Here is a 24,647-nt window from a genome sequence, read left to right as displayed (position 1 = left end):
CAGAAGTTGGTCCAATAAAAGATATTACCTCACCCACCTTGGCTCTCTAATAACCTGGGACTGACACAGCTACAACACTGCTGCATGTGCTTTGTTAATAAACCTGATCTTGTCCATCTCAGTGCATTATTTCCAAATGAGGGGTAAAAGCCTCAGCCGAACTAATAGCTGGTGCAATGCATTGTCTCTTTAAAGGAACAGCAAACTTGATAAGCTTTGGCAAGTGCTACAGTGAGAGGGGCTGAGCATTGCAAGGGAGCGGGTTTTGAGGAGACTCGGGACTGGAAGGGCTGGTGGTGTCACCCTGCAAGGAGTAATCAGGCTGGTGGAAGCCAGGGTGAGGCCATGGTGCTGTGAGCAGGCTCTGGGATCGGGGCTCTGAGCCAAAGCTGCATAGCACAGACGCACTCAGGTTTACAGGGCAGGTGGTGACACAACCCCTTACTGTCTGGGTAAAACCCCAAAGTATCACACTTAGCTTTACAGGTACAAAGATTTTTTTTAAATAGTCCCAGTAAAAGTATTTTAAACTCTCAAAAAGTTTCTTAAAATAACTTTTCTGTACAACGTGTCGTTAAAGAAACCATGATGATGGGGGTTGGTATAAAGGTTTAATGGGCTCTCAGTTGGTATGACTTGTCATGTGTGCATGCAGATAAAAAAAAACCTGCACGTTTATGTCATTCCTATATGTATCTTAGACCTGGTCTACACTCAAAAATTAGATTGACCTAGCTTCATGTGAAAAATTTCACATCCTGAACAATGTAGTTACATCGACCTACGCCCCGGTGTAGATGTGGTTAGGTCGATGGAAGAATTCTTACATTGACCTAGTTACTGCCTCCCAGAGAAATGGATTAACTACATGGATGGGGGAAAAAAAACTTTTCTGTTAATGTAGGAAGTGTCTACACTATGTAGCTACAGTGCAATAACTGCAGCAGCATAGCTGAGCCGCTGTAGTGTAGACATAACCTTAGAGATGGGCCCAAACCAAAACTCTATATCCAAACTTTGTGACTTCGGCCCTATCTTTCATAACTATGCTCCCTCCCTCCCTCTTAAAAGGAAACTACACACACTTGCACTTGCTCTGTGTTTCTCTCTCTCCCCCTCCCCAAAAGGGAAGACATGAGATTATCTTACTTTGGAACTACAACGAGAAGAGTGATGAGATATTCTGAATTCAGCACAAAGTCTTCTTTGTTCACTATATCAGCTAAAGTACGAGTCAACAGATTTCCCCTAAAATAAAACAAATCAGAAAAAAAGAATCATGATTGGAACATATACAGGGGACTACAGCACTTTGGAAATGTCAAGTGCTATACAGCTAACTGCGAATTAGTGTTATATATGGAGGAATGCACATTCCAGATCTGACATATCTAAAGGCCTCACACAGGTTTTGTACTAGTATATCTACTTCGGTAACGGGGTGAGATTTCTTATATGAGTTATACCAGTACAACCCTTAGTGTGGACTCAGTTATACCAATATAAAGGTGCCTTATATCATTTTAGTTTATTCCCCTTCTCATATGGGAATATTTATTACACTGGTACCACTGTGCACACTAGCAGTGTTGTACCATGTTAACTAAATCTAGTTAAAGCAGTGTAAGTTTTGTGTAGAGAAGCCTTTGTGTAAAGACATCCCCCTGCCCCTGAGTCTGTGTGATGGTGAGTAGAACTGAAGCTTTCACCATACCCTTCATTAAGGTTCTTCACATTTTTGCCTCATCTCTTATTACAGCTCAATATATAACTGGAAACAGGACCACCTCAGCCATGTTACTTCTAGCCTTGTCTTTCCCATACTGGGGGTCAGTCCCTCTGAGGAACTGGAGAGGGGACAGCTAATCTGGGAGCACCTGTCCCAGCTCCACTTAGCACCAATGGGTATCTTCTGTCCCATGCAACAAGTGCTCCTCTGCTGAGTCAGGGCTGGGAGGAAAGAACCAGGGATCACAGCAAAACAAGTGAACAAACATGAATAAAAAACAGAAAGCAAAAGCACAAGGGAAGAGGGGGGTAAAAGGCATGAAGGGAGTAAAGAATGCAGACCCAAAAGGAGAGACAGAGTAACCCCGCCAGCATATGGCACAAGCAATTAAGTGGGTGTTGGGAGAAGGAAGATGCTAATCACCAGTTTGTTGCAGGGGGTGGGGGGCAAGGGGCTGTGTCCTAAGTAGAGGTAGGCAGGAAACAGTTTTTCTCTTTCTGCAAAAAATTTTGAGATTTTGAAAAATTTTCACATCCTAAATCTGGATAAAGTCAAAAATCTCAAATTTTTGTGAACCGAAGCTCCAAAAGATTTTAAAGAGTTTAAAAGAGAACTGGATAAATTCATGGAGGTTAAGTCCATTAATGGCTATTAGCCAGGACGGGTAAGGAATGGTGTCCCTAGCCTCTGTCTGTCAGAAGATGGAGATGGATGGCAGGAGAGAGATCACTTGATCATTGCCTGTTAGGTTCACTCCCTCTGGGGCACCTGGCATTGGCCACTGTCGGTAGACAGGATACTGGGCTAGATGGACCTTTGGTCTGACCCGGTACGGCCTTTCTTATGTTCTTATAAGATTTTTGACTGTGTTCTATTTTACTATAATTAGCTTACATTTCAAAACAAAAGGACATTTCAAACTGAAAACCAGAATTTTTCAAAAATGTCAAAATGAAACAGTTCAACAATTTCAAAACTTTTTTTTCAAAAATGTTTTGAGTCAAAAAAATTCATTGAAACAGACCTGTTCCGGCTAAAATTTTGGTTTTGACAGAAAAAAATAACAAAAAATCCCGCTAAGATGAAAAATGCCTGGCCACTTCTTATCCTAACCACTCTCCAGAGTGCTAAGCTACATTGCATGGGTGTGGCACTCTTCTCCGTTCCTGGAGCCCTACTTCCCCTACCATAAGGCATGGGTAACTTCCATTGGTACAGTTCAGCTCCCTGGGAACAGTCCCAGGAATGTGGGGTGGCAGCTGTGAGGCTGATACTCACTGTGCTGTTTCTGGCACTTGAGAACCTGCACAGGAAAGGTTAGCTCACATTAGCATTGAGACTTCTATTGGCACTGACAGTTGATTTGCCTGGCACTCTCTAAGATGCTCTAAACGTTCTATTTACAGATGTTTTCTTCTCAAATGGGTTGCTTAAAACTCACCTTACCTAGGATTTTCCAACTCCCATAGGAAGTGGGGAGATGATAAAAGCAGACTTGAATTTAGAAAGAATGGAGCTTGCCAGCCAAATCTCATTGCTTGTTTAAGGAAAATTACAAAAGTAGTGAATCAAGAGAACTCAATATACCCTATATTTATAATAGTCTCAACATGTTTAAAGAGTGAATTTATTTAACCCAGTGAAGAGAGGAGAGAAAACATTTACTAAGGCAAGAGGCGGTGTAGCTATGAGTAATAGGATGAAATTAAGAAAGGGAAGGCTGATCAGTGAGATGCAGACAGCTGTGTAATGGTCTCCCAGGGGAAATAATGAAAGCACGATTGAGTGTGACTTCTATAACCAAGTATAGGATACAATCTGCATTGCATGGGATTGCACTGGTTGAGTTAGTAGAACTTTCCCATCTCTTATTTCTGATACTATGCAATATGCTCAGAACAAATGCAATGATATTAAGTTTTGATGCAAGCAAGTCACATTGCCTCTATAGTTAACTGTTATGAACTTTAGCCTAAGCAAAGAGAAGGAATCTATTGGTCTGATTTTAAGAGGTACTGGACACCCCCATTTTCAATTAACTTCTGCTAGATCTGTGGATGCTCACCACTTCTGACAATTACTCCCGATACTCATTCCTGTCAGAACACGTACACTTTTATAAAGTAGGCAGGAAAGTACATACATACAAACAACACACCAGTACAAACACTCAACATACACAGGCACACACTGTACATACACAGTTTTTCTTTCCAGGCTTTGCAAATTTCCTTTGATGTTGTTGTATGCTACTGTTCGGGACTTCAGGTCTGTTTCTATTTGTGTGATTTGCTAAATACAAAAGCAAAAATGCAACTGATGTAAACTGATTGCATTTATGTTTACAAAGTCAACAGTGCTGTAAAATAAGTAGCACAATGCAAGGAGCTGGACCAAATGATAATTTCATTACATGTAAATTTTCATTACATTTTCAGTGCAACCCCAGCATAAGTAAGACAGTATCAGATGGCATGTTTGTTAATGAAGGATGTTATACTTGCAAAGAGTAGCTTCACCTGGATTTAAGAAAATAACTATAGAAAAGGTGGTTGTAAACAGAATTCATTGTTTCCATGCTCTCTTCATTTCACCTCCCCTCCCATTATATCCAATGCATTAGGCCTTAACCAGGATCAGGGCCCTATTGTACTAGGCAGTTTAGTGATACAAAATAGCCGATGGCTCCTTCCCCAAGAAGCTTACAGTATAAATAATTCATCCATCCTGTGATGTGTTTTGATTTAATGTAAAGCCATGATACTGTAGAAAAAAATACAATATTTTCCATATGGAGAACAACATTGCAATATATAATAATAACAAAAGTATTATAATAAAGGAGATTAAAGCCGTGGGAAGCCTATATAAAAATATTCTAGGAAGATGGGGTTGCCAGGCATCTGTTTTTTTGAATGGAACGCCCAGTCAAAAAGGGACCCCAACGGCTGCTTCCTCGGAGCCGCGGTAGGACCCCGCACTCCCCCGTACACCAACCCCCTGCCCCAGCCCGCACTCCAACTCCCTGGCCCAGCCTGGAGAGCCCTCTCCTACACCCCAAACCCATCATCCCTGGACCTAGCCAGAGCCCTCACCCCCCCCGCACCCCAACCTCTTGGCCCAGCCCAGAGTCCCCTCCCACACCCCAAACTCCCCGGCCCCAGACAGAGCCCTAGCCACCCCCCCTGCACCCAACCTCCTGGCTCAGCCTGGAGCCCTCTCCTGCACCCCAAACCCCTCATCCCCAGCCCCAGCCAGAGCCCTCACCCACCCTGCACCCCAATCCCCTGGCCCAGCCTGGAGTCCCCTCCTGCACCACAAACCCCTCATCCCTGGCCCTACCCCAGCCGGAGCCCTCACCCCGCTCCGCACCCCAACCCCCTGGCCCAGACCAGAGTCCCTTCCCACACTCCACACCTCTCATCTCCAGCCCCAGCCGGAGCCCTCACCCCCCCCCCATGCATTCCAACCGCCTGGCCCAGCCCGAAGTCCCCTCCTACACCCCAAACCCCTCATCCCTGGCCCCACCCCAGAGCCTACACCCCAGCCCAGAGCTCATACCCTCTCCCACATCCCAACCCCTTGCCCCAGCCTGGTGAAAGTGAGTGAGGGTGGAGATGAGTTGGGGGGCGGAATGGAGTGAGTGGGGGCAGGACCTTGGAGAAGTGGCAGGGCATGGGCGGGGCCTCAGAGAAGGGGCGAGGCAGGGGTGTTTGGTTTTGTGTGATTAGAAAGTTGGCAACCCTACAGGAAGAACTGTTAAGGCACTTGTCATCCTCCTGTGACATGAGTAGGTTTCATCATATATTATTCTGAGTGGGTTTCACCAGCATTATTTCATAATGAAAAAATCACACTGACTATTTCAGTACACAGGGTCTGCTTATGCTCCTACTCAAATCAATGGCAAAATGCCATTGACTCTGATAAGGGAAGGATCAGACACTGATACTAGCCCTGAGAACTGCAACAGCATGATACTCCCATTTGGATGCCTTTTTAGAAGTTGGTGAGTATGATTTACCTTTGCTAATGCTTCTGAGATATTCTTCAGTGGCTGCTTTATGGGATATTTGGCCATGTCCCACTCAAACCGGGTCAGGTAACTAATTAGGTCAACTGAAAAGATACAAATAAATGTATGAAACAAGCAAGTTGAGAAATCCACTACACTATGTTGTAAAACTGAAAGTAAAATACAACGTTGGGAGCTATTCTCCACTTGCTCCACTATCCATACCTTTCGTTAACATTAGAGATGGGCTCAACCCAGAATCCCAGTTCTGAATGGCCCCAGAGTTCCGCACCAGATCTGAACTTCACAAAACAGAACCACAACTCTAAACACCCCTCAAGACCCTCCCCCCACACCCCCCCGTTTTCAACAAACTTGGAAAAAGTTCAGATCCAGAATTTAACTTTGTAGCACAGGTCCAACTGTCATTAATAATCAAGTCACACATCCTCACTGAGGCAAATTGTTCCTAATCAATCCAGATCCTCAACAATATTCAAGCTCCTAACTTCCAGTGGAAAATATTTTTGAGGATCGGGGCATTAGTATCTACCACCAAACTAGAGTCACTATAAAATTAGCTGTGACTGTTCTGGACAAAAAGATATTCAACAGTATCAGATTTTGCAGTCATTCTCATTTAGGCAAATATGCTCATGAAACACACCTCAGTTTTGATTATTAAAGTGTGGCTGAAGTTTATAATCATATCAGTAGGAGCTATCATTGGGGCAAACACTGGAGTTAATGGAATTGCACTGAGAGAAGTATTTGATCCACTTTGCTACCAGTACAGCTGATACTGTTACTCAGTTTTGACTCTGTCAGACTCCTCCTGAAGTCAAACCTGAATAAGGAGTGAGTCAAAACTGAGCAAGAAACTCCTGATTTGGCTTTGACAGTGTACCAGGAAAAGCATAAACTCAGAATTCCCAAGCTAATGGAAGCAAAACTGTGCAACAGTGTTTCTACAAAAGAATAAATCAATCACAGCACCCAAAGTCAGAAATTCACAGCAAGTTCTATTACGCATTCAGCCCCCATGAATGAGTCACTCTGAAACTGAGTAATGGGAGCCTCTACTCCTTCCTGTGATGTGGCAGAAATTTACCAGTGACTCCCAGCTAGCAAAAAGGAGTCTTGCAATGATGCACCACTTGGAAAACAGGGATCTTTCGTGTCTGGTACCGTCAAAGGTTGAATAGACATTACAAAACCAAATGAATGTTTTCTCTCAGCAATATGTCAAATGCTGTTATGAAACAGGCAATTTTTTGCATAAGTCAACCCAGAAAAGTTGTACACTGATGTTACCTCAGTGTAGGGTTGTCTTTATGCAAGTTTGTCTGATGGGATAAGCTCACATGTCCTCATGTTGTGTCATGATGTGACAAGACCATGATGTTACATTAAAATTCTATCGTGTCCCATCAAAAGTTCAGGCAACCCCTGGAAATTATTGTGGGACTGTCATGGGGTAAGCTGGGGCTCGGCTGCACCCTGTGCCAGGCTCAAGCTGCCTTCCCAACAGAAGAGAATAAGTCCTGCGATCACATGGTAGAAGATTGGGTCTTAGAGTTGGGCCTGCTGGAATATATAATGGGCAGTCTGAGTTGAGGGAGGAGGCTGGAGACAAGAAGGAAGAGAAAGGCTCTCTTCCGTATCCAGGCAGCAGGTCTGGGACTGTAACCCTGGAGGCTAGGAAGCTCGAAGCCCGTATATTGGAGAAAGAAGAACAGGAGTACTTGTGGCACCTTAGAGACTAACAAATTTATTAGAGCATAAGCTTTCATGGACTACAGCCCACTTCTTCGGATGCATATATTGGAGAAAGGCCCCAGCAGGCCAGCAGAGGACCTGGGGAGTGAGACCTACAGGGAGCAGACAGACTCCTGCAGGATTCTGTGAGCCAGGGGAAAGGACCTGGAGCACATGTGGAACTTACATTCATCTGATTTATTTGGGAGAAATAAAGCTCAAGCCCTTAAAAAAAGGGAATGAAATCCTGTGGCTGCTGAGTTCTTTGATGGGTTGGCTCACTGGATTACATGGATCCATTAACATCCTACAAACTGGGCTTCTAAGACATGACATCATCATGTCAATACCGAGATCCTCCTGGCAACCCTCCATGATGCTCTGTGAAATGCATTTAATGTACTATGTTCTCTCAGATCTGTAGCAAAAAAACCGTTCTAACTACTGTACTAACAAGTTGCAGTTACTGCAGCCTCTTCTTGTGACAAAACATAGTCACTCTTCCACACACTGTTATCCTTTCCCTGGACTTCTCTCAGCCCAGGAGTCAGTTTACCTTATTAGATATCCTAAGTGTGAAAAGTCAGGTATTTTACTTATCAACACAAGCTGCAGCACAAGAGGCAGATAGCATTGGAGTGACTATGCTCCTGCCACTTCTACACAAAACGCTCTTAGGACAGGCTACATAAGACTACAAAAAAAGCCAGCACAGTGGAGCTTTAGGACAAAATCCTGCACCTCCTCTATGAATATGAAGTGGGATCAGCACAATTCTGCCGCATTCTGTGTGATGGGGAGAGATTGCAGCAGCCACAGAGAGGACTCCAGCCCCTGGTACGCATGGAGTTGTGCTCTGAGGTGGCCTTTGCTCCAGCAACATGGGCTTGGGAGTGGGCCAGGGGAGTAGATCTACCAAAGTGGAGAACTATGCACACAGAGGCTCTGACAGCATTAAGAACATAAGAACGGCCATAGTAGGTCCATCTAGCCCAGTATCCTGTCTTCCAACAGTGGCCAATGCCAGGTGCCCCAAAGGGATGAACAGAACAGGTAATCATCAAGTGATCCATCCCGTCGCCCATTCCCAGCTTCTGGCAAACAGAGGCTAGGGACACCATCCCTGGCCATCCTGGCTAATAGCCATTGATAGATCTATCTTCCATGAATGTATCTAGTTTGTTTTTTAGACACTGTTATAGTCTTGGCCTTCACAACATCTTTTGGCAAGGAGTTCCATAGGTTGACTGTGCATTGTGTGAAAAAATACTTCCTTTTGTTTGTTTTAAACATGCTGCCTATTAATTTCATTTGGCACCCCCTAGTTCTTGTGTTATAAGGCTGCAGTAGCATCCATGGAGCAGTTCCGCAGGTATTCCCTGATCCAGGGGAAGGGGCCTAGGATTTCATCCCTCTGACCCTTGCACAAAGCCTTTTTACTTAGGCTTTGCAGGCAGGGCTGGATTAACCATTAGGCTAATAAGGCTATAGCCTTAGGTCTTCCTATTTTTAGGCACTCTGGTCAGGCAGGGGGCATGGCCGGGACTGGGTGAGGGGGAGCAAGCTTATTCACGCAGCCCTTCTGGAGCGCTCCTGCCAGCAGGAAAGGCAAAGCAGCCCCCTGTGCTTGGAAGGAGCTCAGCCGGCAGCGTCTCCCCCACACTGCAGAAACACACTGCCAGGTATCCGGTTAAAAACTGGTGACCGGACACTAAAAATCCAGTTACCAGGGAAACCCGTGCCAGCTGTGGGTGTAGTCTGAGCAGGCATTGTGCCTCCCCAGCTCCCCTCACCCCTGATTTTTCCGGAGCTCTGCTTAGCTGTCAAGGAGGAAGACGCTCCCTCTGTCCCTCTCCTCAGCCAAGGCTGGCAGGCAGCTCCTGTACGCTGCCTCCTGGGTCTTAGTTCCTGTCATGGTCATCTTCTATGTGTGCTGGGTCCCCTTTCTGGATAACTGGTGAGTGCCTGTGGGGGGGAGGGCAGGGCCAGGGGATAGTGGGGGGAAGAGGCAGTACCAGAGCGATAGGGTGGGAAGTTTGCACAAAATCTGCACACATGCTATCCAGCTCCAGCCAGAACTATTGCCCCTCCCATATATAAGGAACGAATTCCCACACATCTATAGGAAAAACGAAACAAAACCTCCCATTCTGGATACCAGTATTTTAACTTTTACAGGACCTTCCAACGAGGAGCTTCAGATTTATAATGCACTGTGTTCAATACTGTATTGAACTTTACTAAAAATCGAAGAAATAATTTTTTTATCTTTGATGTATTTTTCTGTACTGGGATGCACAGGCAACCAAGTTCTTTCCTTATGCTCAGCCTTGTTCCACAGGCCAACGCATCTTTGTGCTTTTAAGGGGTTGCAAAAGCACTGGAGGAAGCTCAACACACAACGTTGTAGGTTTCTCCCTCAAGGATTTTAAATCCACTTCTTAGCAGGCTATGACAGAAAGACTGGCTAAATAGGCTAAAGGCAGGTTCTGTCCATTTGCTGGTTCTCTAGCAGTTCAATCCATCATAAAAGTACCTCACATTTGATTTCTTTTGAGTTTCATTCCAAAAGCTTAATAAACCTGAAGTTAGTCCTCATTTTTCTGCCCCAACTCAAACTAACTTCTTTCCCAACTGGAAAATGTTGGGTAAGCCTGGAATGAGTGTGATTTGAGAAGCGAATGAGAACACAGGCCAATTCCTGCTGGCAGTTACACCTGTGTGGCCTTACTGACTTCAGGGAGAACAGATTTTGCACAAGAATAGAATTTGGTCCCTTCTATTTTTTCACAACTGGTATAAGCAGAATCTCATTCACTTTCCTTCCCTAAACTCTGAGCACTTTAAGGGAAAAAAATAGCAAGGTCTCCTTGATTTATACATGCAAATGAAACAGGATTCCCTTCATTCTACATCAGCCTTAAACAAAATGTTGTAACAAACAACAGACCTGATGTAACAAGGGTGTCACTACAGCAGCCTTCGTTGGACTGTTCTTTTGAAAGGTCTGTAATGGTTCTTTTAAGATGCTGATTTTCAATTAAGTCTTTTTGTTCAGGGGCGCAGAGAACACAACAGGGAATAGCTCTGTTTTGTCAAATGCTAGTCATTCAAAAGCTGAAAGGCTTGAAATTAAGTTTGTTTTATGTTTGTACAGTGATTTTGAAGAGCTAACATAGTACAAAAGTGCTAAATATTATGACTGGGCAGCCATCTAAAAATCTGTGTCACTTCTAGCTGTTACCGTTTTCTTACAGAAAGCTTAAAACAAACAAATGCAAACCGTAGGGGGCTGGTACACACAGAACTCATGCTTAAAAAACCTCATGTCAGGGCTGCTGATCACACATTCTAGAATAGATAATACTTAGTGCCAGGGCCGGCTCTACTGTTTTTGCCGCCCCAAGCAGCGTGCCGTATTGCCGCCGCAGCGCCGAATTGCGGGGGCAGTCCATGTGCCGTTAGGGCGGCATGCACATTTCCGCGGCAGCGGCAATTCGGTGGCAGCTTCTGTCTTCAGCCGGAAGACAGAAGCCGCCAAATTGCCGCCACAGGCAGCTGAACATAGAAGCTGCTGCCGAATTGTCGCCGCTGCGGAAACGTGCATGCCGCCCTAATGGCACATGGACCGCGCCCGCCGTCCGCAGCGGCAAAAACACACGAACTGCCGCCCCTTGCAGATTGCCGCCCCAAGCACCTGCTTGGAATGCTGGTGCCTGGAGCCGGCCCTGCTTAGTCCTGCCATGAGTGCAGGGGACCGGACTAGATGACCTCTCAAAGTCCCTTCCAATCCTATGATTCTATTCAATTATTCTAATTGTGGAAGAGCTTGGTGACAGAATGGTTTAACTACACAAACTGGGTATCATCCCACAAATCAGTAATTCATTGTCCTCAGCCAGTGCAACATTGGGAGGCAGCTTTCAGAACAAGACAGCCTAAACTACAATGCCACCCAATGTAATTTTCCTACTACTGCAGGGGTAGGCAACCTATGGCATGCGTGCCAAAGGCAGCACGCGAGCTGATTTTCAGTGGCACTCACACTGTCCTGGTCCTGGCCACCGGTCCGGGGGGCTCTGCATTTTAATTTAATTTTAAATGAAGCTTCTTAAACATTTTAAAAACCTTATTTACTTTACCAAGAACAATAGTTTAGTTACATATTATAGACTTATAGAAAGAGACCTTCTAAAAACGTTAAAATGTATTACTGGTACGCGAAACATTAAATTAGAGTGAATAAATGAAGACTCGGCACACCACTTTTGAAAGTTGCCGACCCCTGTACTACTACTTCCTCTACTTCCGTGGATTTTACATCTGAGTGGTTTTCTTTTACATAATAAAAGCTGGCTGCCTCCCAGACTGCAGTCAGAGTGAGATAGGGTATATGGTGTAGAGTCCATAGCTTGGGGGAAACACCTCCAGAGCTTGGCTTTGCATTGTGCCATGTGGAGAGCTGAGGGTAGAAGCACAATGTTGAAAGAGGCGATCAGGATGGGGAATGTTGCCCTGTTCATCCTCATACAGATGAGCACTCCACTACCTAGGAGGAGGGAGGCCTAAGAGAAGGACAGCGTAGCATTCCCCGTGCTACCTCTTACTCAGAAGTATCTGTTCGAAGAAATGAGTGTAGTGAGAGTAAAATAAACTTGTTAATTTTACATAAGTAAATAATATATAAATAGGTATGTAGATAAATGTTTGGTGACTTCATAATTTTTTTGGCAATATGTAATTCATACTTAGATCCGTCCCTCCCATTAGCCTTAGACCCCTCATAATCTTAACCTGGTCCCTGACCTTAAAAACAACCCCCTACTCAAAATAGGTCAGCATTTGGAGGAAAGTTGGCATTTGAGCAGCAGGAGAGAAAATCTGGAGTACTAAATTCATACATATCCAGCTTGATACTACTTGTCAGAAGAAAGAGATGAGCACTGGTAGTCACCCACGTAGTCTCTGAATGATCTGACAGTGTCAATCAGCGTAGTGTGGATAGTAAATAGATGTAGCAAATTCTACACAAGCTTCCACAAGCATTTGTTCAAACTTCACAGTCACTCTGATCCTGTTTATGCCCTCTTTGTTCCTCCATTTCACTAAGGCTACATCTACACTACAGGGGGGAGTCGATTTAAGATACGCAAATTCAGCTACGTGAATAGCGTAGCTGAATTCGACATATCGCAGCCGACTTACCCCGTTGTGAGGACCGCAGCAAAATCGACCTCCGCGGCTTCCTGTCGACGGCGCTTACTCCCACCTCCGCTGGTGGAGTAAGAGCGCCGATTAGGGGATCGATTGTCGCGTCCCAACAGGACGCGATCAATCGATCCCCGAGAGGTCGATTTCTACCCGCCGATTCAGGCGGGTAGTGTAGACCTAGCCTCAAACTAGTACTTCCAAAGTGACCTTTAAGTTGTTGTGCAATAGTATTTGGAACTAGGATAATTTGAGATGGGACACTGCTTGACACAGCAGAGAGACGCTATTCCCTAAACCCCTCACCAGAGCCCTAGCACTGGGGCAACTAAATGAGCTACACAATCTACCACACCTTTCAGCTGGGATGCACACACAGATTTTGTGTGTCCCAGGCAATCAATGCTCTGTCCCTTAGTGTCCTAACTGTACTAGGACTGGCACTCCAGACAAGCCTTTGCTTCCTCTTATGGGTCACACATTACCCCTTCTAAAACTGATTAAACTGCTATTCATCCCTGAGATTCAAAGCCCCAGAGCTTCAGCAAGCCCCTCCTCCTGATCACGAATTACATTTATCCACCTAGGAAGTAAACAGAATACCAATACCTTCACAAACTTTCAATATTGAATACCAAATATTTGCAGAAAACTGTAAAGAATCAATCCAAAGGTGAGAGAAAGATCCTCAAAAAATTGTATTAATTCAAATACTGAATACCCTTGAGAAAAATCACTGCTAGTAGTAGTAAATATTTATATTATGATAGCACCTGAGGTCTGACCTAGGATTAGAGGCTCCATTGTGCTGGGTGTTGTATAAACAAAGAAAAGAGACATTTCCTACCCTGAAGTGTTTAAAGTCCAGCTGCCAAAAGACAGGCTATCGGCTAAATCCTTCAAGGAAATTATTGGCTGTGAATTAGTCACTCAGCTGTAATAATTTTATTCCACACTGTTTAATTCTTCAAAATGTACATGTATTTCCACCCCTGTTTTATCCCATCTTGCTGTTCCTATGAGTTTTGAGCTCCTTCTACTATAGAACATAATTTGTAAAGCTGGTGTAACGCCACTGAATTTCGAGTCACTTCGAATCAACGCTTCTATAAATGACAGCAGATTTTGGCCTATCGCCTTTGGAAAAGCTTTATTTTCACTCTCTGGTTTTTGAAGTTTGTATAATTATGCTGCAAGAAGGCATTTCCTGCTGTTGTGATGGGCTAGTGTTCCTGGTAGCATATTTGTTTTGCTTTTTATAAAAGGTGTACCCCACCTGCCCAACACTAACTGGCTCCTGCCTCAGTCAACTCTGTTGGCTAAACTAAAAAGGTGATGTGTTGTGCTGTTCCCAGCACTCCCTGCATGAATGTAGACAAGCCACTGTCATGTAGGCACACATGCCATTTTGATAGTTTAGTCTCCTGAGGGCTGAAATACTTTGGTTTAATTCTGGCTGTTGGTTGATTTGGGGGTGGCTGGATGGTATTTTCTCGCCTGTGGTTTACAGGAAATCAGACTAGATGATCTGGTGACCCCTTCTGGCCTTAAACTCTATGAATTCACAAAGTCTGGGCCATATTTTCATCAATCACACGCACAATCCAGCTGAAATCAATGGGATTGCATGGGTGTAACTGAAGGGAGAATTTGACCCAGTATGATTGAGTGGGCTGAAAATGGGAGTAGGACGCAGGAGCTCAAGTGTTATAGTATTGATGCTGACTTGCTCTGTGGCCTTGGGCAAGTCCTTAATTTTGGGGTGTCCCTTTCTCCCACTGTGAAGTGGGGATAATATTTATCTCAGACGGTGTCAGAAGGATTAGTTAGCTGGTGGCTATACATGACATCCTAATGTATAAGGATGAACTCTTTAGTGTACAAAAATATGACTCCATTTTGCAAGATGCAATAGTCTTTGAAAGGCTGAAGTACTCCTAGCCTGAGTTTAAGAAAGAAATGCGTTATCTTGATCATCAGAACATAAATGTTTGTAACAAATATTGCACAGCCAACTCATTCTCACATCTGTCTGTTGTGCATGCAGAGCTGTTAGAAGAGGAGAGGAAAAGGGAAAAATGAGGAAATAAAAGAAGAAAATGGGTTAAACCTGTTGTTATCTAAGTCATAGGGATATCGTGACCGAGCTACGAGGTTGTTACTTGAGAAATCCCTCGTAACCTGATCACTGTATCCCTACAACCAGACTGAGAGACCCATCATTAGCATTAACACACTCAAGTGCATGCTTGTAAAAACACAGCAACAATCAATACTCAACATACTCTTTAGACACTTCATTTTATTCTTCAGTCCTGAAACATAATAAGTGGGATTATTAAACTTTCAGAGTTCGACTCATCAGATGCAGATCTTATTATATGCAAGAGGAGCTTTTTTAAAAGAGAAACTCCTACACTATTCCTACAGGGTTTGGAAAGAAAATAGTGCAAACAGTCAAAAGCTAAACTACTTGTTTAAAATTGGAACACACAGAGTATGACTGCCAATGTATTCCTCTGGTATCTAAGGATTTCTCGCTACAGGTCTGTAGTAGCATTCCGAACCCTAAGAAAACACGAGGAGAACAGACATTTCTAAACAGCTGAGACACTCATAGGCTAATGGTATGAGCACAAGACTGGGAGCTAGAAGCTCTTAAATGTTAATTCCAGTTTTGGCATAGACTCTCCCTGGAGCCTTGGGGATGGCCTGTAACCTTAATTTCTCTTTCTGTAAAATGTGAATGATATTTACCACAGAGGTACAATGAGGTGGTCATTGTAATATTTGTAAAGTGCTTTGAGAATGAAGAGCACTCTATAGAGTTCAAATTCTGCTGGCAAAGGCAGAATTGCACAGGGAAGATTGAAGGGAACACACTCCAAACAGGACCAGCATGTGTGTGTATCCAGCTACTACACAGCCACTGACTGCTGCACTGGAGTTGGTCCTGCCCTGTAATTAGCAGATTAGTGCCCTGGCCACACACTGTGTCCTCAAGAGAACATAGTCAGCCCATCTCAAAACACTTTCAGCACTGTAGCGAGATCATGCCCTGGAAAAAGCCCCTCATCTGCTCTCTCTTCCTGTACAGAATAAAGCAGGATTTTTGCCCTATGTATCAAGCAGGAACACCATTATTCTAAGTTATAGGTACAGAAAACTGCTTAAAGTTATGCTTACCACTTAAGTATTGTGACTACTGTATTATACAAATACAATGTCTGCTGTCCTGCTGCCCAGAACTGGCACTTAGTCTCCATTAGATGAAGTGACTCTTAATGGTCTGGTTCTGAGACAGACTGACATGTCCACTTACGATGTCAGGTAGGTAAAGGTAAAGAATGAGAGGCATACATGCCTTTGCTAACTGAGGTCACAAACTAGCATTCCAGTCAGATAGTCAATCAGAGCAGATTAAGCTTCAGTGGTCCATACATTTTCAAAACCACGCAGCCCATGGAGGGTCGTGAGTTGTTCATGCAATGACGGACAATGACGCCTACCTTCTTTTCTATTCCCCTCCCCAGGTTGATAAAAGTTTTTTCTTAAATGAAAAATGGACATTGTACAATGGAAAGGGGAAGTGAAACTGAAATAAACTGGAAAAAGCTTGTATTAACGTCAGTGGAAGTAGGACTAGGCTTAAGATCTGTTTTAGAAAACAGCATTACAAAATTTCCTGCATCTTCCTCCCCCAACCCCCAAAGATAGATGTCTTAATCCTATTTGTTCAAATTCTAACATCGTTATAGAAAGCATCAATGAATAAAAACATTCATATTCACAGCACCTACCTCCATTGGCCAGAAGATTCTCCTGGACTTTATCTTTTGAGTCCTCCATAACTTCTCCTATGTACTGTGCTATTTTCTTTATTACGCTTAGGTGTAACAAGAGAAGCTTTTGTTAGTGACAGAATCTAATTGAAGATAAAACAGTTACAACAATTATCTGATTAACAAGGAGGTTCTCGTTCAACATATTTCTGAAGCAAATTCAAATGATGATGAACAAAAGACTTATAGCATACTGCATAACTACACTGCTTATTTCTAAATACATGTACTTTGTAAATACTCTCTAGTCTAGCAATAACCCGGCCCCATTCAAACCTATGGGAATTTTGCAATTAATTTCTTTGGGATTAGGATTTGGCCTCATGTGCATCTACTACTCTTCATAACACCTACGCATAAAGACTTAATCCTAGAAAAATGTATGTGTGCATAAAAATCCAAGGATGATCAAGGGATTGTCTTCTAAATATTGAGTATTCCGGAATACTCAAGTGGTTGAAATAAAAAAATGAAATGCAGATGTGCAACTAGAACAAAAAGAAATCCGTTTCATAGGATGCTAAATCAATTTCTGTAGTTCATGATAATTTAAAAAGCTTCCTAAGGACAAAACCAAAATCCGACTGTACGGCAAAGGTGCACCCCCTATGTATTGTTCCACAGAGGGATGGGCCTAACTGCCCCTCTCCTGCAGAAATATCCATGGGAGGTAGCTGGGGAAGTGCAGGTTCCCCTGAAAGAGTTTCCTCCAAATTCTACTTCTGTTGGGGATTCCCCCCCACCCCTTCACTTGCCTCCCTGCAGAAAAAGCAGCAAGTCTAAACTCCTAAACTGGCAGGTTCCACAAGATATGCAGGGATCTGGAGATTTACTGGCTACAAAGAGCCATCTGTGCTGAGGCCTTGTCCCTGTGGTCCAGTTCCTTGAATCCCCTACTGTCTTCTCTGGCTCACTAGCAACACAGCTATTTCCTCCAGTCTAGGCTTTTTCCCTCTGGCTCCAAACAAGACGGCAGCACTTGGCTCCTCACCACTCCTTCGCTGGGCTGTACGAAGAAGCATTGGTGTCATACTCTCCTGCCAAGGAGAAAACTGAAGCAAAATATGCTTCAGTTAAGCCTCTTATTTGAGAATAAGAATCAGAACCTATGAACTGTGTTCTCTCAAAATAACCATCTTGTAGTCTATTATAATGGTCTAGAACAGCGGTTCTCAAACTGTGGGTTGGGACCCCTTTTTAATGGGGTCACTGGGGCTGGCGTTAGACTTGCTGGGGCCCAGGGCTCGAGCCCCGCCACCTGGGGCCAAAGCTGAAGCCTGAGGGCTTCAGCTCTGGGTGGTGGGGTCAAGTTACAGGCCCCCTGCATGGGACTGAAGGCCTTGGGCTTTGGCTTGGTCCCCCCCCCCCCCCGAGGTTGGCAGGGCTCAGGCTTCAGTTCATCCTCCTGGGGTCATGTAGTAATTTTTGTTGTGAGAAGGGGGTCGCGGTGCAATGAAGTTTGAGAACCCCTGGTCTAGAAGAATCAAATATATTACACATGAAAGCAGTTTGCAATGTCATCACCTAAAGAAAACTACCCAGCACTGGATGTGTAGGCAACAATGCATTAAACAGCAGTTAATAGATAGGCCCAGACAATACTAATGGAAAGGTTAGACCAGTGATAATGGTATGTGATCTGCAGCTCCTTTTCAACTGACATGTGGATGAAATATTTTGAGAACTGAACAGTGCAGAGAGGTGCGGGGGAGATAGGTGATGGGGACAGGACAGGTCAATGTCAGGATCTCTCTCAGGAACCAATTCTGCAAAGGTGTTGAACACCCTCAACAGCCTTTGAAACCAGTGGATGTGAATGTGTTCAGCAGCTTGTAGTATCAGGCCTTTACAGAGTGGTCCATGGAACAAAAATGCTGGTGAATCCCTGAGTAATGGCACGTATGAGGAGTGAGCAATCAGAAAGCATCAGAGCCTAACGCTGCCTTACAGTGACCTGGAAAAACACTCGGTATTGCTGTGTAAATAAATAATAAAAGTATGTGGAAACAAGAGACCCTGAAAACTCTTGCCCCTTCTCTGCTGTCCTAGTGAGAAGTAGTGCTGACGGGTTTGTGCTGCCTAGCTTTAACCAGCATTTCTTGCATTTGTTTATCTAACAACAGTTCAGCAGGGAGCTCCTTTCAATGAGCAGGAATGTAAATGTCTAGTTCATTTGCATAGCTGTCACTAATAACCAACTGTACATTGTTTACTTCTACTGAGGCATGTGTGCTTGGTACATTAACCCTTGGATTATACAATCTATTCTCAAAAACCTACCAGACTATTTATATAGTGTATAAAACATATGCTTTTTTTTGTATTTCACTGTGCTAAGGCCTTAACACAATTGTATCGACTGATATCTTTCTCTGCTCATCCTTTGCTTTGATATTGTACATATCTGTCTTATATTTAAACCAGTTTAATTCCTCAGTATTACTTAGCACCACTGATAAGCAGAGCTTTACAAAACAAATATGCTGAGGCCCTGCCCAAAAGCCTTATAATATAAGGGCCTAATCCTGATCCCTTTACTGATGATGGATATCATGTTACTTCACACATGGGACTGCTGAAGTCAATGGGGCCATTTGTGGAGTCAGGTGCTACTTGATAAGGGATCAGAATCTGATACTAAGTTAAGACAAGGAAAACACAAGGAGATGACAAACAAAGGGAAGGTCTGGGGGAGGGATGAAGACACCTTGTATTTCTACACACACTGAAATAATTCAGTGCATAGTCCAAATTCTAGGGGCCTGACTTTTAACAGGGACTGAGCACTCACTGTAGTTGATGGGAGCTATGCATACTCAGCACCTCTGAAAATCAGGACCTAAGTGCTTTTGACAAACATTCAGACTAAAACCGTGCAGTAGCTTGGCCACTGGCTCACTTGGGTAAGTGGTACCCTATTGTTACAGCTGGTGACTACAAAGTGAAAACCATCTTCCCCATTTCTTGTCCACTCTTCACCTCACACCACTGTGGACACTGACTGCTTTGACTAGGTTTTCGAAGATTCTGGGAAGAAAATCTGACTCCCTCTGCCATCACAGGAATGGGGAGGTGAGGACTGATCATTGAACTAAGCATTCAATAGCTCTGTTTTGCTAAGAGGCTGGAGAAGCAGCCATAAGAAATGCAATTGCATGTGCACCATATAATGATTAAAAGCAATGATCCACATTCAGCCCTGTTGTAACTCCACTGAAGTCGAGAATTACACCAGGAATCAGTTTGCTCTAACGGGTTTAATCCTGATTTAGCCATCTGATGTAGTTGTTGGAAGCCCTCATACCCCTTCACAGCTAGCCCTGCATACAGCTTCAGGTGCTGGACAAAATCCCTTCTGGTGGCAAATATGTGCCTGGGCTAGGAAAACAGCCTGATGAGGATTAGCATGACTAGCCCTTAAGTGAACATGTGCACATTCTGCTGCCACCGCCAGAACCATGACGATGAGCAATGTGTGCTGCCAAAAAAAGGAGCAAAGAGCACCCAAAAGCAGGTTGTGTTGGCTCAGCATGTGAAGTCTTGCCCTGTGCTACAGAATGCCTTGTAACCAGGCAACCTCTTTGTTCCCTTCACGGTGCATGCAGCCCTCTGTGCGCAGGTGTGATTTGGCCCAAAGGTCAGACTGTAGAGCTGTCACTCATTCACTCAGGTGAGCCCAGTGAGATCAGTGTGGCTCTTTGCTTGGGTACCTGTTGATCCTCAGCGGGAATAAGGGCTCAACAATCTGGCCCAGTGCTGGCAGGGCAGGAGTTGAGGAATGTGAACTGGGCTCCTGGAGAACTCAAACTTCTTGTTTAGACAAACCTTCCCCTGAAAAATCCTGCCTCTTATTGGGGAGGGAATGGAGTCTTTTGAGAAATCCTCTATGGGACAGTGGGGGCTTTTCGCTCTGAAAATCCTGCTGTATTCATTGGAGTTCCTGCTTTTAAAAATCTTCTACATTTCTCATTGGAGCTTCCTTCCTAGTACTATCGCCTTAATCAAGATTACCTTTCAAACAAACTCTGCACAAGGACCCCAATCCTGCGGCTCTTACTTGGACAAAACTGCCACTGACTTCAGGGGGCCGGTTGGTTAAGGAATGTAGAATCTGGCCCCTTATTTGTGGTGACCCGCTATAGGCTAGCCAAGGGTTAAGCCAAACCTATCAACTTTAGTTGAGTTCTAGATCCAGGTTTAGACAAGTCAGGGGTAGATGAACACAAGGACACTGTGTCCTGTGAAAACAATGTCTGTTTCTCATTTGTATGCAGTAAATAACATCTATTTTACCTTTCAGCAAAGCTATCAAGTTTTCCCAACTCATCTGAGAGACCAACAAGAGCATCCAATGTCCCCACCTGTGCAAAAGACCATAAATAAGTTAAATGTACACAAGCCTGTGCAAGGCATATGCTTTCAAAGCTTTATCAGCACTGACTTCTCTTTAGCAATTAAAAAACTTGGTAGAACTTTGTTCGCTTAATGGAAAATGGCAGCAGGGGCTCTTTTTAGATTTTGGAACTAAAAAGCCCATTTAGATAAATGGAAAAAATGCACACATTAGTCTCATGATCATGCACTGATGTCCTCCTTCCTATTTTTGATTCCTGAATCATCACATAGAATAGACTGGATATTTCACTAATAAAATACTGTATTTTCATAAGCATTTAAGAGACTAACACATACACACAGGAACAAACTTGGTGTGGGAGGAGGAACACTATTTATATTAAAGAAATGCTTTTGAGCAATGTTTGTCTGTTTTCTTTGCTATTACCGAAGATCGTATCTTTCTCCAAGTCCAGCTTCTCCTTTTTGTATGATTCTGCACGACAGTCATAATCTTATGTTTATGACATCACACCCTGTTGCTGAATCTATTATTGTAATGTTGCCAATTCATCATAATGGACTTTACTGCAGGGTCATACCAAGAGAGAAGAAGGGTTGAGTGGAAGCAAATTCTACACAGTGTAATTAGCAAAAATATGGTAATAAAAGTAATAGGGCTACATCTTCAGTTGATGTAAATCAGCATAGCTCCCCTGGCTTCAAAGGAGATCTATTAACTTATACCAACTAATCTCCTTTGAAGCCAAGGGAGCTATGCTAAATTACGCCATCTGAAGATGTGGCTCATAGTAGGTAACTATGTATTTGGAAAGCTGGCCCCAGTCTGAAAGTCATGCGTTGCATAAACTATTTTTCATTCTGGTGTTTTAACAGCCAGAAGGTCAGACTCTGACTCAATTTGTAGATGGTTAGTGGTTCCTCTGGATTTAGGGCCGGATCCCCAGATGTTCTGAGATTCTCCTTCAAAATGTTGCACATGGTCAACTTGGATTGCTCCCTCAAAAAAGCTGTTCCTAAATCTAGTGTAACTCCATTGACTTTGATGGAACTGCTGTAATTGAGATCAAAATAAGACTCAGAGCTTTAAAAATAAGGATTAATAATGGGGTGAAATTTGAAGTGTATCTATCTCTCTATCTCTCTATGAGAGATTCAGCCCATTATCATATCTGAATGTGCACACCTTGCTGTACAACTCTTAGTTTCCTCAGAGCAACATTTATCATACAGACTGTCTATTTTCTTCTTTGTCAAGTTTCTCATTAGCACACTCCTGGGTATCCATATATCTAACTACTCCCATTGCGTTAGTGAGCCTATTGTGTGTAATGGTATACTACCTTGAAGAGCACGGGTAAATGGTGAGCAGAGTGCAACAGAGATCAACCAGCGTGTGTAGAGTTTTAACTGGCTAGCCACCCCTGGCATGCATCACTCCTTGCAGACATCCTCTCAGTAAAGTAAAATGTGTGCAGGCAACCTCAGAAGACCCATTCTTTTTTCTCTCCTGATTGTCTCTGTCTGAAATCCATTTTCATTGGACTCCCTGCCTAATTCTCTTCCATTTCCCAACATAGGTACCCCCATAAAGAAAAAGAAACATTTTTTTCTGTGTTGGTTATGCCACCCAAACCCTGTCCTCTCTTTCTGCTTTTACCTTGAGGTCTGGGATGAGGAATTTATTGTTGCTGGACAGGTTGGCTTTGGATGTCACTGTGTTCATCCTCTCCAGGGCTTGCAGATTTACTTTATCCCCCGGTGCAGAAATTAACCAGAACTCCGACATGCTTTTTATCTTTCTCTTCACTCCTGATCACTATTGCCACAAATAACAAGACAAGCAAAGGTCACTGTTTTAAATGTATTTCCCCTGTGAACTGAATCCAGGTAGAATGAAGCACTATATAGATAGGTTATCCAAACTAACTTTATAAATAAGTCAAAAAACATTAAAGAGTCCTTGGCACCTTATAGACTAACAGACGTATAGGATCATGAGCTTTCGTGGGTGAATACCCACTTCTTCAGATGCATGTAGTGGAAATTTCCAGGGGTAGGTATAAATATGCAAGCAAGAGTGAGTAAGGCTACCCCTTTGATACTTAAAGAACGTTGTAGCTCCCTCAGTTTGAAACCTAAATTGAATGTGATCTTCCCTGAATGTTATGAAAAGGCAGCAGAAGTTCCTCCTCTCCCAGAGTTGTTTCATCTGGTTTCTGGAGAGGAGGTTTTCGTTAAAATAAATCTCCATGATAGTGCACCCTCCTCTATCAGATTTAAGTATCAGAGGGGTAGCCGTGTTAGTCTGAATCTGTAAAAAGCAACAGAGGGTCCTGTGGCACCTTTGAGACTAACAGAAGTACTGGGAGCATAAGCTTTCGTGGGTAAGAACCTCACTTCTTCAGATGCAAGAAGAAGTGAGGTTCTTACCCACGAAAGCTTATGCTCCCAGTACTTCTGTTAGTCTCAAAGGTGCCACAGGACCCTCTGTTGCTTTTTATCAGATTTAAGACTCTGATCCTGCTCCCACTGCAGTCAGCATCTCTGGGGCAGGGAAGGAAGAGTGAGTCTTTTGTAGGTTGCAAAAATCCAAATGTAATATGTGTTTCTGTTTGTTAAACATAGTCTCTTAAAAAACTTTAATACCATGGTGGTTGTGTAGAAAAGGAAAAGTAGACTGTAAAATGAGCTTTGTGTGCTTTCAGGCAGTCAGAAAATGCTACTGCCATGGTGATCAATTTCCACAATTACATTACTTATGTACAGAGAAGGGAGATGGGGGAAACCACCCTAAATGGTCTCAAATCCACAGCGTAAAGAACACGTCAGTAAATACAATATATTTAGCAACTAATAAGGCAAACTGCAGAAAAAATAGAGAGGAGAAGGAGAAAGTACATTATTAAACAGTTCAGAGTAAAGGAACAGCTGGGGTGGATGGGAAGAGAATTTCCCTCTCTGTCACACAGAGATTGCTGATTTTTTTTCTTCTTCATAAAAATACCTTAAAAGAACCTTCAAATAACATTTCCTGATTTAGGTTTCTTTGCCCATCTTCACAGGTTGTCCTAGGAGGGACATAACTAGTTTGATCATTTAGGGCTTAATCATTAATTATTTGTGCACACACAAACACACAGAGCTCCTTGGGAATTTGGGGAGCACAAGAATTGCACGATCAGCCATTAGAGTATAAACTCCTTGAGGCACAGCCAACATTTACTTATATGTTCTGTACAGAGCCTAGAACATTGTGGTAATTACTAATAAAATATAACTGTTGTAATTTGCCTCACATTTAAGATTCTGAGACGACGCACTAGAGAGACTCGGTTACACAACACACTAAATCACTTAAAAATGATATAAAAGACCCAGGGCATAAATCATTTCCCCAGCTCACAGACAGACACTATAGTTCAGTTGCTTTGTTTCTCTTACCTTGTGCTGGATGGAAGTTTTCATTCCATGACAGAATAGGCTCTGATGCTCTGAGCCCCTGCTGGTGAGAACGATGGCTTGTTCTGGACTAGCTACTCTGGGCAGTTTGCAAGGGAGTGAAGAGTTTCAGGCGTAGTGTCAGACACAGCTTCCTGCAACTGAGTATGCTCCAGCAGTCTGAGCATGCTCAATAACATCTTCTGAAGGCACTGCCCTAACTGTACCTTTCTTTGCTATCAGAATGGGAGGGGAAGGATGGGCAGAACTTGTGCAGGGAGCAGGGCCGGCTCCAGAG

At 43.5% G+C, this 24,647-nt stretch overlaps 1 protein-coding gene across 2 annotated transcripts in view; it reads right to left on the bottom strand.

Moving 5' to 3' along the window:
- Window positions 1-24,647, bottom strand: part of ATP6V1C2 (ATPase H+ transporting V1 subunit C2) — a 30,003-nt gene extending 5,356 nt beyond the window's left edge. For both annotated transcript variants that reach the window (XM_034766509.1, XM_034766510.1), the window contains exons 1-7: window positions 24,353-24,647; window positions 22,569-22,727; window positions 20,846-20,913; window positions 16,511-16,596; window positions 5,754-5,848; window positions 3,930-4,021; window positions 1,150-1,248 (exon numbers count right to left, since the gene is read on the bottom strand). In XM_034766509.1, coding sequence (XP_034622400.1) covers window positions 1,150-1,248; window positions 3,930-4,021; window positions 5,754-5,848; window positions 16,511-16,596; window positions 20,846-20,913; window positions 22,569-22,697 — 569 coding nt within the window. In that variant the 5' untranslated portion in view covers window positions 22,698-22,727; window positions 24,353-24,647. The remainder of the gene's footprint in view (window positions 1-1,149; window positions 1,249-3,929; window positions 4,022-5,753; window positions 5,849-16,510; window positions 16,597-20,845; window positions 20,914-22,568; window positions 22,728-24,352) is intronic.

Source organism: Trachemys scripta, chromosome 3 (assembly GCF_013100865.1).
Source record: "Trachemys scripta elegans isolate TJP31775 chromosome 3, CAS_Tse_1.0, whole genome shotgun sequence".
Lineage (NCBI taxonomy): Eukaryota > Metazoa > Chordata > Testudines > Emydidae > Trachemys > Trachemys scripta.
The sequence above is the reverse complement of the archived record's forward strand: the minus strand, read 5'-3'. Positions and strand labels throughout refer to the sequence as shown.